The sequence below is a fragment of the Microtus pennsylvanicus genome, chromosome 6, assembly GCF_037038515.1.
Source record: "Microtus pennsylvanicus isolate mMicPen1 chromosome 6, mMicPen1.hap1, whole genome shotgun sequence".
Taxonomy (NCBI): Eukaryota; Metazoa; Chordata; class Mammalia; order Rodentia; family Cricetidae; genus Microtus; species Microtus pennsylvanicus.
The window spans coordinates 84,147,015-84,160,261 of NC_134584.1; the positions used below are offsets into that span (position 1 = coordinate 84,147,015).

Sequence of the window (13,247 nt, forward strand, 5' to 3'; positions counted from 1 at the left end):
TGTAATGAAGTCTGGCTACCTGTGTGTGGGGGTGGAGGGGTGCCAGAGTTTGGCACCTGGCCATCTTCCTCAGTTACACCTTATTTTTTGAACGGAATCTCTAGCCAAACATAGAGCTCACCAGTTTAGATAGCCTGGCTGGGGAGCATACTACAGGAGTATTCCCGTCTTCTCCTCCCAAGCTCTAGGACTGTGTGAAGTACATGATGATCCAGAAGAATTCTCACATCCTTGCTGGGGCTGTAAACTCAGGCAGCCATGCTGACGATGGCAAACACTCACCAAATTGTCTTTCCAGCCTTCCATTCTAATTCTTAGCCACACTGTTGTATCTCCATTTCTTAAGATGGAAAAAACCATACAGCTGTTGATTTGAGAGCCTGCTGAATGGTGAGACCTGCCCGAAATGGTTACTAAACCATCCCCTTGTTACAACTCAAGCATCTGCTCCACAGAGGACCCAAATTTTAAACAGCACTGTTCTTTTGTGCATGAACTCACATGAACTTGGGATGCAGAAAACTTTGTCCCAGGAAGGAAGTGTCATCCCTCAGGCTTTATGAGCGATTTTCCTTAGGACCCATCTGACACCAAAGTCCACAGACACTCAAGCCTTTGGTGTAAATAATGTGGCGTGATCTCCAGGGCATCAACCAATAGTGATGACAGTGCGGAGGAAGAAATCAGAAAAAATACATAACTCTCGACTTTACAAAATTAGAATTGGCATGGTTACGGTCCTTGTCACTACCATCTTAAAGTCAAATGCCTTTGTGAGACACAGACGTGCCCTTCATGTAGATTCAACAAGACAGTCAAAATGAAAGCCCTCAGCTTGGTCCAGTGCTCGCTAGAACCAAATGCCAGGCAGTGACAAATTCCTGAAGAACACAGGAAATGTCATCTTTCCTTGTGAAACAAAGGAAGCAGAAATCCTAATCTCCTCTTGTGTCTTCTGTTGACCCTAGGTAGCCCAGGAAAGAGAGTGGCTCTTGCAGATAGCGCTGGACCATCTTGATGTAACATAGCTGCCATGTTTTAAGAAAGTCACTGTTGGGCCAGGCATTGTGTAAGCTGAACAGCAGTCCAGCAGACTGAATGGGCTGCATCTGGGTGATAAATCAGACTAACTCTCTGATCGCTCTCAGAGAAAAGTCTAGCACGGTTGGTGACAAATGTGTGTTTGTGGCCTTTCCCCAAGGATATCTGGTCTCTCGGATTGCTGTCACAGCTAGTGTAAGACTGTATGTAAACGTGGTTACGTATGAGAATCAAGCGTGTTTTCGTGCTGATGCGGGCACTATATGGTGTTTTGCCTTGGGAAGTTTTGGATAGTTGTAGGGAGAAGCCGGCCAGTTGGTCATCCAGCCAGGAGTCAGAGCCCATTCCTGTCCATGTATCTTCGACTAAATATGGAGCTAAAAATAACTTTGGACCTCCAGAGATAATCCATGAGCAACAATAAATCATACTCCCTTCAGGGCCTGCCAGGGGAAAGGAAGAAGACATACCAGAGTCTGTTTAACAAGCTATGAACATATATATGAACAGTGATCCAAGTGTGGTATAGGGACCCAAGAATTCCAGCACATTCAAAGGATTTGGGGATTTTCTGTTACCAGGACCCATTCAAATACTTCATTGTTATTGTTTGGTTTGGTTTGGTTTGGTTTGGTTTGGTTGAAACGTAATACTGCCACCTTGTGGTAGACATTGGAATATTTGTGCTTAAAAAGTTTCTGACAGAAAATTGGGTCTTTAGCATTCACTATGGCATTATCAAGCAGATGGGAATCCAAATCTTTTTGAACTCTCAAAGGGGCCAGAAACCCGGGTGCGCTTGCAGAAAAGAGATTGCTTATCACCCAAGCATTGCCCTTGCGTCTCCAAGAGAGTTCAGAGTGGAAAGGTCACATCGGAAACAGGGATGAAGGTACCTGGCGGTTATGCCGTGTTTTTCACCTTTGAATCAAAATTCTGAAGAGTTCGCTCAGGAAAAATACGCTAAGTCGGTGGTGTCGAGCCAGAGCCATACCGTCCAAGGCCACAGTTTCTCACATTTAATCACCCCGCAACCCTAGCCAGAGGGTCATAAGTGCTCTCAAGAAAGGACCGCGATCTGACCAGACTAAAGTGCTGGGAACCCTAAGGACTGCACGCGCGTGGTTCTGGACGCAGGTGCCGCGTTCTGCCAGCCTCTGCGTGCAGCCTACAGCCTACAGCTACGCGGGTGGCCTCCATCCGCCGTGACGCCGGCGCGATGAAGGCAAAGAACGTGAACTTGCTGTTCGCCTTCGTTGCGATCCTGCTCTTTTGCTGCTACTATTTCTGTATCTACAAAATGGACCAAACCAGTAAGGAGGGGGACGGGGACAGGAACGGTCGATCCCCATCCTGCCTCACTCGGGAGTCCCACCGCCGATGTCAGGAAGGAAGGGAGATGAGGGACACCCTGGAGGTCCCATGCCCCGACCCAGGGCTGTACCGATGGAGGGCACAGCCCCACGTCCCCTGGCGGTTGGGCTGTAACCGGTCCTGGGAGCCACCATGAGACACGCGCTGATGGATCCGGCCCTCTGGCCTCGCGCTTGCAGGTCCCTCCAAAGCGGTCCCTCTCATCTCCTCTTCCTTCTTCCAGATCTCCTCCTCCAGACACTGCAAGTGCGCCAGCACCTTTCCTCTTTTCCCAATAGCTTTAAATATTATCAGTGCGAATTTGGAGACACAGAAAGACAGCCAGATCTAGCACCTAGTCCTTTCTCCCTTTAAAAATTAGCTGATGTTTGTTGATTCCAGCACTCGGGAGGCAGAAGCAAGCAGATCTCTATGAGTTCGAGGCCAGACAGAATTACATAGGCGCAAGAAATAAATAAATAATAACAAATTTTATGGACAGATAGCATTTTTGCTTTTAATTAAGTTCATAGTATTAATAATCGATTTGTTTGAAAATATTTAAACTCAGTGAATGGAGGTGAAGATACTTTTCTGTTCTTGTCTTGTTTTGTCCCCTGATCCGAATCTAGTGTCCAAGAAAGAAGTGTATGGCACAGAACAAGCATGCCAGACACTTTTTTGGAAAACAAAACAAAACAAACAAACAAACAAACCCAATGATTGAGTAAATGAGTGAACAAGTCAGTAGCTGTTCCATTGTAAGCGATGGATCGACGACAATCCCCCCTTTCTGAGGAGTTTCCACTGGGCTTAAGGGGACAACAACTATAGCTAAAGCATTAGGACTGCGGCATGAGCTCAGATGTTGGTGGGGACAGGGAAGTGTAGTGTTAGGAGCCGCGAGGCTGCGTCCTGCCGCCTGGCTAGCTTTACCCGAAATAATTACACGGAAACTATAGTCTTTTAAACACTGCCTGGCCCATTAGTTCCAGTCTCTTATTGGCCAGCTCTTACATACTGATCTAACCCATTTCTAATAATCTGTGTAGCCCACGAGGTGGCTTACCAGGGAAGATCTTAACCTGTGTCTGTCTGGAGTGGGAGAATCATGGCAACTGCCTGACTCAGCTTCTTTCTCCCAGCATTCTGTTCTGTTTACTCCACCCACCTAAGGGTTGGCCTATCAAATGGGCCAAGGCAGTTTCTTTATTAATTAACCAATCAATGAAAGCAACAGATTAGAAAGAAATCACTCCTACATCAGGGAAGGATATTATCGGACTTGACCATGTCGCCCTTGTGGAGACGACACAGGGTAGACGCACAGACTGGTCCCCAACCTTTACATGGTGCATGGAGGATGAGGTCACATAGCAGAAGACCTCTGATGGGAAGGTACCACGGTGCCGCCTTTGGCAAATACCATCTGCACCTTTCTGGGAGGAGCAGATGAGTGGGGGGGGGGGTTCGAGGAGGGAGGGGTAGGTCGGAGTCGAGGTCTCGGGTGGTTTTGGTTTCTCTAGTTGATGCTTCTGTGGCCTACATCTGATGCTGGCTCTTTGTGGGGTTATTTGTGGCTGCTTTGGGGTCTTGCTGGGGTCTCCCAACTGGCTACTCATTCCTTGATGTGCCCTCTGGTCTCCATGAGCTGTTCCTCTGTCATAGCTCCTTTCAACTAGGAATCTTTACCAAGAAGATGCACGCTTGTGGTGACCCTACAATATTGTCTCGGGCCACAGCTAACCGGAGATCTATACCACTTCAACCTGCCTGCCCGGCAGCTGTGCGCAGATGTCTCTCTTGGTTTAGCTTGTTCCCCCTGTTCCTCTTCATCAGGTCCAATGGTTTGCAATTTTCAGAGAAACATGCCTCAGCCTGAATTGGGGGAGAAAAGGCTGACCCTGGAGCACCATATTTTATCTCTCCCGGACTCTCTTTGGAAGGGGAAAATCCCCCTACATACCTATACAAACAGGAGGGGGTATGCCACACGTACACATGGAGATTGTTTAGTAGTTTAAATAAAATGCTTGCATCCAATATATTCTGGGGGAGTACTTGAATACATTTATTAGAAGACAGAATAAGAGGTTCTTGATCCATGGCATCCCTATAAGCATCCTTCAACAACGTGAAAGCGTATTGCGATGCACTCTGATCAGTGCAATAGTTACAGCAGTGAACACGGATGCACGACAGCTCGGCCCACTTGTAGGGATGACTCTCGAAAGCATACACTGGGTCAGGCTCAGCAGGTAAATGGACTTTGCTGACCGGATTTCAATGACCAGAAGCCGTACAGTAGAAGGCGAGAACCTACTCACACACGTTGTCCTTTACCTGCACACGAGCTGCGGTATGTTCACACACACGCATGTGCACCTGTGGGCAACACACACATTCGAGAAGTACAACAAGAACACACATCTTTTTACCTACTAATACCTGAAGCTGAGAAAGGGACAGGGGGTGTGGGCACACTCGCAGCACCCCCGAGGCTAAGGCAGTGGGTGTGCACTCTTACAGTCCATGAGCTCTCACAGGTACCGTTTGTCATGTCTTGATAAAGGGCCACTCCTGGGGAATTCAAGGTATCTGACTGTAGTGTGATTTGACCATTGTCAGTTAGAATGCAGGGAGCAATCTGAAACATGCTCTCCCTTCTCAGCTGAGGATTTGTGGGGACAGGATCTTGCCCGCTTTGGTTTGAGAATCCAGCACAGGCAAAAGGTCTCCCTAGTGGCTGTTCCTTTACTCCTCTGATCTTTCAGCATTTACCCCAATATCTAACCCTGGGTTTTTACAATTAAGACCAATTAGAACTCATGCTTCGTCCCACTACTTACCTTCACAACGAAATACCATCTAGACATAATGGATTAATTAAGATGTAAAATACTTTCATTTCTTTCTCTGTTTTCATAAGGGGTCACGAGAGAATTTAAGCACGCAGATGTGGACTCCTCTCTTTCTTTCCCTTTCTGAGACAGTTCTGCTAGGCAGCCAGGCTGGCCTGAGTCTCACAGTCCTCCTGCCTCAGCCTCCTGGTGCGGTCAGATTTTCATTTGGGCCACCAGCTCACAAATATAATGACATGGAAACTAATTATTAACAATGAAAGCTTGGCCTTGGCTTAGGCTTGTCTCAACTAGGCCTCATAACTTAAATTAGCCCATTTATATCCATCTACACCCTGTCACACGCTGTTACCTCTCTTCCATCTTGTACCTTCTGTTCCCTGCCCATATCTGGCTGGCAACTCTGCCTTCCTTCTTCCCAGAGTTCTCTCTCTGCCCGGAAGTCCCGCCTATACCTCCCGACTACACCAATACAGAAATACATCTTCACACAGTGTGCAAATATCCCACAACACTGGGTGCTGACTGTGTGCTCCCACACTTAGTTTTATCCTTTTTAAAAAAAAATCTGAGAGCAATTCGAAGGCTTCTGTTATGAAAAGTGGGAACCAGCGATACTTAGGACCATATCAGGAACCTTTTACATTTTTAAAATTATCTTTGGCAGCATTTGTTCTAGGTAAGGAATCTACCACTGAGCTGTAGTTCCGGCCCTGGAGCCTTTTATTTACATTTTTTTTTGCATTCATCTATTTATTGGGGAGGTATGGTCCAGGTGTGGAGGTCAGAGGACAACATTTGGGAGTCAGTTCTCTTCTTCTGCTATGTAAGTTCCAGGGATTGAACTCAGGGCATCAAGCTTGGTGGTAAGTGCGCTTCCTGCCATCCTGCCAGGCCCTTGGAGTTTTTGTTTATTTGTTTGCTTTTAATAGATAGAAGTCACTAGCCAGGCATAGTGGTGCATGCCCTTAATTTGAGCACTTAGGAGACAGAGACAGGCAGGTCTCTGTGGGTTAGGGGTTCAAGGCCAGCCTGATCTGTAGAGTTATAGGACAGCCAGGGCTATGGAGAGAGAATCTGCGTAAAAATAGTCACTTTGGTCCACTCTTCATATAAACTGGGCTTTGTCTCACGGCTCCACAAGGATGCTCACAGTGGAGCAACGCTTGTAGTTGCTGTTTAACTCAAACTTCCCACACTGATTCTGTACGGCATTGTCCCTGCTCACTGCCTGGGTGCCTAGGTAAGCACTGCGAGCTCCTTACTACAGCAGGGATACCTGGACTCCCCACAGAGGTTACACAAGAAGCAGGGCCAACTGTAGGTTATGTCTTTAAACACCTCTGTGTGCCTGTTTCTGTGAATAGTGCTCTCCAGGGAAAACTCTCTCTTCATGTGGACCAAATTGGTCCTTAGGGGACTGTCTCAGGCAGATTGCATCACCTGCAAGGTAACAACTCCAACACACGGTTTATTTGGCAGAGACAGTTATCCAGGGAATTCTCCACACTGCACACTATGGCTACACCTCAGACGCTACCCGTGAAATGGGCACTGGGCAGTTCAGTTCTTTGATGAAAACACGATTCAGCCCAAGAAGCACTAAGATCAGTTCCTATGTGACAAATCCATTTGCTTCATTCATCCGTCTGTGTGAGAGCTGAAGGAAGTCACTGTCTCAGACCCTGGGAATTCATAAACTCACCTCCCCCCACACACACAGGTCTTGTTCTTAAGTGTCTGCTCCAGAGTCTCTCTTCTTGCTCAGCCAGCATACTGGCCTTAAGGGAGGGAGGGAGGGAGGGAGGGAGGGAGGGAGGGAGGGAGGGAGGGAAGGAGGGAAGGAGGAAAGGAGGGAAGGGGAGGGAGAAAAAAGGGGATTGTTTGCCACAGAAATCCACATTTTCTGATATAAAACAAACCATCACTGAGTTATTTCCCTGTATTTCCCTGATATTTATGTGGTAAAATGAGAGACAGAAGTAGGCAAGATTCTGGGAGCATATACTGCAAGGTACCGAACACTCGGTAGTGGTTGTTTGAGACAAGGCCTCACTGCATAGCCCTGACCCAGAACTCACTGTGTGGACCAGGCGAACTTGAACTCATGTCACAAAGATCCCCCTGCCTCTGCATCCTGAATTTTTTAAGTAGAATTGCAGTAAACATCCGGCCTTTTGCACACCTATAAGATTTTTTTTTCAGTTCTGACTCACTCCCTACTAACCTCTAACAATGGTAACAAGAAAGCTGTGGTTAGAAGCTTCTTGGTCCTCATTTACCCTGACACATCTTTTAACTGCCTTGAAGGGCAATGCGGATGTGTTAATGTTGAGAAGGATGGAGAAGGATGGCTTACGTGAGATAACAGGTGTCCGTGAGAACCTCTTCTCTAACTTCATAGGTGGCTCTGAATTCCTTCCTCTAGGGCGTTGTCCTCACAGCAATAGAACCCTAACTAAGATACCTAACCAACGTGCGGTGCCCCCCTCACATGGTGCTTGGAATGATTCCCTTCTTCATGACTAAGCAATCTCAGCCTCCTTAGCTGGCTTCTATGCCTGCCCGTGTTGAATATCCTCAGACCCAACTAGTCTATGTTCCTGGTCATTGTGGTTTTATTTTATATTTTGTTTATTCTGGGTCTGGAATTCAGAGCCCAGTGTGTGCTAGGCAAGCCCCATACAGCAACATCCTCGACTTTACACAGATAAGCTCTTTTTAAATTTTTTTAATTTTTGTTGATTTTTTGAGACAGCGTTTCTCTGTAGCTTTAGATCCTATTTTGGAACTAACTCTTGTAGACCAGGCTGGCCTCAAACTCACAGAGATCCACCTGCCTCTGCCTCCTGAATGCTGGGATTAAAGGCATGTGTACCACCGCCCAGCTCCACAGATAAACAATTAAACATTCATTTATAGGAAGGCCAGTGGGTTTTCTCTATGATTACAAATTGAATATATTCATAATAAAGAAAATCTGGAAAACATAAAACGCAAAGTAAAAAATAAAAATGATCATTGACAATATCATTTCTCACGGTGGATATTTTTTAACATTTTGTTCTTTTAGCCATCTGTATATGCTATACGTATATTATGATATATATTCACTTATGTCTATGGACAATCCCCATATAGTGGCATATATGTACAAATCCAAATATAGTGCCATGTGTGTCAACCTCCATGTTAGTGCCATGTATGTATAACCCTCATATATAGTGGACTACATGTACAACCCCCATGTATACTGCGATATACAACCCCTTTGTTATCGGAAAACTTCGTTTTGCCCACTACATGTGTAAACTAGATATTTCCGTTTCCTTTGCAGGCAATCAACTAACTAATTGCAGAAACCGCATGTCGGAGTTTAAGAAAAATATGCTACGTTTAAAAAACGAAAGTGAAAATCATCGCCAAAATCTAGTGCAAATCTTGAACCAAATGAAGTACGAAATCGTCCAGATCGCAAACGCGTCAGACTTCCGTGCGTGCTGCTTTTGCCTTTGTGAATGGTCATCTGTTTCCATGAACTCGGGGGTTTAGACCTGGGTGCTTCTGACTCTAGGTCACTTTCCCCCGAGTGCACAGTCCAGTTCACACGCTGTTTTACTGTGAGACATGCAGAGCTCAGGGAAGACACACGGATGATACGCTTTCCCCGTCTGCACCGTGACAGTGACTGCCCATGTTTTCTCTGGGTTCTACCACATCCACGATCAGTTCACAGAAGCAGTCAGCAGCTGGCATCAGCTGGCATCCCTCTTCTCTCACACACCTCTGGGCAACCAGCAGGCAACCCTTCTCCCCACCGTGTGTTCGAGGGGCCGTCCATCTTCTCCATCCCCATCTCTCCGACATTGCTACTACGAATATGAGCCCCTCCTTTGTTTGCCTTTTTCAAAACCGTAGAAGGGATTATTTGGGAATGGTGAAAATAGAGTTGCTGAATGTTAAGGGGCTACAAAAAATTATAAAGTTACAGGTTTTAACCAAGGGACATCAATCAAAGTAGCAAGATCACCGATTACAGCCTTTTTTATCCATGCCCCTCGGTCCAGGACTGGCAGTTTTGCTTGTTTCTGGTATAGCTCGCAGTGCTGGGCTGAAATTAAACACTGGTTTAAAATAGATACTCATCAGTAACCACTGAACTCTACCATAAAGAATTATGATAACAATAACTTGCATATCTTTCCTTGAGCACTAAGTTTGTGGCTGAATTAACTATCCTTCGTTTTTTAAGAAGTTGCATCGAGCTGGAGAGATGGCTCAGCAGTTCCCAGTGCCTCTCATCCTCCCAGAGAACCAGAGCTCTGCTCCCAGCACCTGCCTCAGGAGCTGTGACCCCAGCTCCAGGGGAATTTATACCACCTTCAGGCCCCAGCAGGCACCTCACACATGCATGCATGCTAGGGTGTACAGCCCCCACTTCTACCTCACAAATAAACATTTTAAAAACATATTTCTGTGAACTCAGGGACCCTCCTTTCTCTTCCAGTTGAAAGGAAAGTGAGCAGACTGGGTGAGAGTAAAATACGTCCCAACGGATTCGAAGGCTTGAAGTTCTTCCTCCCTCATCTGAGGGCAGTGGAGAGAATTTACCCGGATGTAGCCACTAGCAGAGGAAAAGCAGGCGGTAAGAACAGTTAGAATTGGGAAACTGAGTTCAAGTATTTTGATTTGGGGAAGAATCTATATCTTAAATTTTCAGTTAGCATACAAAATAATGGGTTTCGTTGTGGGATATATGTGCGTCGTGTATTGTGTATGTGTGTCATTGTGTGTGTGTCATTTTGTGTGTGTGTGTTGTGCGTGTGCATGCACATGTGTTTATCATCTCTCTTTGGTCATATTTGTCCCCTCACTACCGTCCCTTGTTCATCCACCCCCTTCTCAATGGTCCCCATCTTCCCCCTCCTCCAAGAAATCCCTCAGATTTTATGGCCAAGCTTTTAGATTTGAAGGTGTGAGATACTACTATGTAGACTTCTAGCCATTAGGTGTGAATTTTGAAAAAAGTAATCATTACATTTAGTGACTTGAATTTAAGTTCAATTTCATTACAGATGCTTAGAAAATTAACTGACATATGTCAGATACACACAAGGCATCTATGACGTATGTCCAGTACACACGAGGCATCTATGATATGTGTCCAGTACACAGAGGCATTATGACATATGTCCAGTACACACGGGGCATCTATGGTGTATGTCCAGTACACACGAACATCTATGACATATGTGCAGTACACACGAGGTACCTATGACACATATCCAGTACACATGGAGCATCTATGGTATAGGTCCAGTACACACAAACATCTATGATGTATGTGCAGTACACACAAAGCACCTATGACATATGTCCAGTACACATGGGGCATCTATGATATAGGTCCAGTACACATGAACATCTATGACGTATGTCCAGTACACATGAAGCATCTTCTAAGTGCCCCACAAAGGGTTTTCCTCGCTTGGACAAGCCTGTTGTTACCCTGTGGTTGTCCTATTCTTCCCACCTTCTTATGACCAATATCAGCAAAGATGGGTTTCAAAGAGAGGATGGTTGTTTATTTATTCATGGTTTTAGGTCTTTTTTTTTTTTAGACAGAATCTCACTGTGTAACCTGTTGAAGGAGGCTGCTTGTTTGTGATCCTCTTGCCTCTGCCTCCTTCAGCAAATGCTACCAGTGTGCACCACCACAACCAGCAAGGCCGCTTGTTTGTTGCCGGCCGCCCAGACTCCTGAAATAATCACACAGAAACTATATTATTTGCAATACTGTTTGGTCAATAGCTTAGGCATATTTCTGGCTAACTCTTACATCTTAAATTAACCCATTTCTATTATTTTATATTTTACCACGAGGCTTGTGGCCTACAGGCACGGTTCCAGCTGGCATCTGACATCTTTCCCCTCTGGCGGCTCCATGGTGTCTCTCTGACTCCGCCTTCTATCTCCCAGCACTCAGTTTAGTTTTCCCCGCCTATCTCTGTTCTGCCCTGCTCTGCTATACTCTCAAAGCAGTTTCTTTATTAACCAGTGGTATTCACAGCATACAGAGGGGAATCCCACATCAGTAATGCAGGCTGACCTTGAACTCATAATGCCTTTTTCCTACCTCCGGATCGCTGGGGTTACAGCTATGCATCACTATTCCACATAGAAGCATGAGTTCAAGCCCATCATACATAACGGATCAAAACACAGCACTGCAGAGAGAAGCAGACACCGAGCCAAGTCTCAGAATGTCTGACACAAGTCTCATTTGTTCCAGGGCGAGGGCCAACTCGGGTCAGTCTCCCCAGCTGTCAGATTCTACATAAGACTTTTGCTGGGATACAGCCCTGTTCATGTATGTTTGCTCTCGCTACGGTGGCAGAGCTGAGTAGCTGCGACGGAGACGGCATGGCACAACAGCCAAAAGTCTGGAGTGTGGAGATAGTGGAACTCTGAAGCATCATTTAGCATCTACTAAATTCTTAACTGTGTTCCCCCCACCCAAACTAAACCTTTTCCATTACTCTGCTTAGTCCCCAGACCCCAGGGCAGTGAGGCTAATTACTATCTACCCTAACTTAGACCCGTGAAACTGAGACTAGAGGAATCACATTGTAGATACCTCTGTCTCCATCAGAATCCCCCTTTGGAGCCTTCAGGGCATTTTGAATGGCGTGTGTGTGTGCACACACGCGAGCTACTGCTTACAGTAGAAGTTGATCGGCAACAGGAAAAAATACATAGGAACTGTAAAATATTAGGCATGAAGGATAAAGATAGCCCAAAATAAATATAAAAAACATAAACAGTGGGGAAATCAAAAGCTGAAAAGGTTGGTGTGGCCCTTACACAGCCAGACGTGAGGGTGACGAGATACCCAGGAAAGCTTAGCTCCTGTCTAGGTCGTGTGGGGCCTGTGCGTCTTGATGCTTTACTCCTTACAGGTACCTAAAGTCATCTGAGATACATATTTACTCCATCAAACCATTTAGAAATGACTTCATTCATGGTTTCCACAAATGACAACATTTCAGAGTGTCTTTCCCACTTGGGACTCCGCCCAGTCTCTTCAGGATGAAGACGGGAGAACCAGAGGTTGTGGGAGGAAGTATACTGAGTTAGCTGTATTAACAAGAGAAAAGTTTTATCTACAACAAGATTCTGCAACAGAAGAACAGTTTGAATTCTAGAGCACTTATTCACAGTCCACTGCAAACAGCAGAAGATGAAAGTCAGGGCACAGACAGTATTTTGGTAGTATGGCTCAAAACGCTCCTTTTTAAAAGGCGAGTGTAAGACCAGCTCACAGGCGTGGGCAGGCATGGTCTGATGGTAAAGCATGACTTCCTCCATGTTTGTGCCTCTGTCCGCAGTGTCTTTCGCACTGGGAATCACCACCGTTGACAGAGGGAACTACACCTACTTGAAGCAAACGCTGACCTCTGTCCTGTCCAGGATGACCCCTGAAGAAGAGAAGGACTCCGTGGTGATTATCTCTGTCGCCGATGTATGTATGGGAAATGAGGTTCCCTCATCCGTCTCTGTAGCCTCCAAAGCCCTGAGCAGCAGTTTCTATCCCATCATGTTTTGTTTTGTTTTGTTTTGTTTTTTAGGGTTTTTTTTTTTGCACTTAAAGGAAGTATCCCACAGATACTCCTAGAATCTAGATGAAATATTTAGTACTTATTCGATACCACTGAGAACTATGTGTGTAAACAGGAATCTTATGTGAGAGTCACATGACTGTTAAAATCAACTTCTATTTAACATAGGATTCTTTTATTCAGCAAAACACAAAATTATTCAATTTAATTATAAATTAAATAACTTAATTGTAATTGTAACTTTCAAATAGAGTATTAAAACTGTTACTATAGAGATAAGATCTTCCTAGCTCAATAAAATGTTGGTATACGCATTATTAAGTTCTGGTAAATCCTGTTAAATTCTACGTCTGAGAAATTGTGAATTGTTCTA

General features: G+C 45.4%; 1 protein-coding gene across 1 annotated transcript in view; it reads left to right on the plus strand.

Annotated features, from left to right (window-relative positions):
• Positions 1-2,260: 2,260 nt before the first annotated feature.
• The window catches only part of Mgat4d (MGAT4 family member D), a 36,878-nt gene continuing 25,891 nt past the window's right edge, over positions 2,261-13,247 (plus strand). The window contains exons 1-4 of the mRNA XM_075978003.1: positions 2,261-2,354; positions 8,593-8,748; positions 9,763-9,900; positions 12,644-12,777. Coding sequence (XP_075834118.1) covers positions 2,261-2,354; positions 8,593-8,748; positions 9,763-9,900; positions 12,644-12,777 — 522 coding nt within the window. The remainder of the gene's footprint in view (positions 2,355-8,592; positions 8,749-9,762; positions 9,901-12,643; positions 12,778-13,247) is intronic.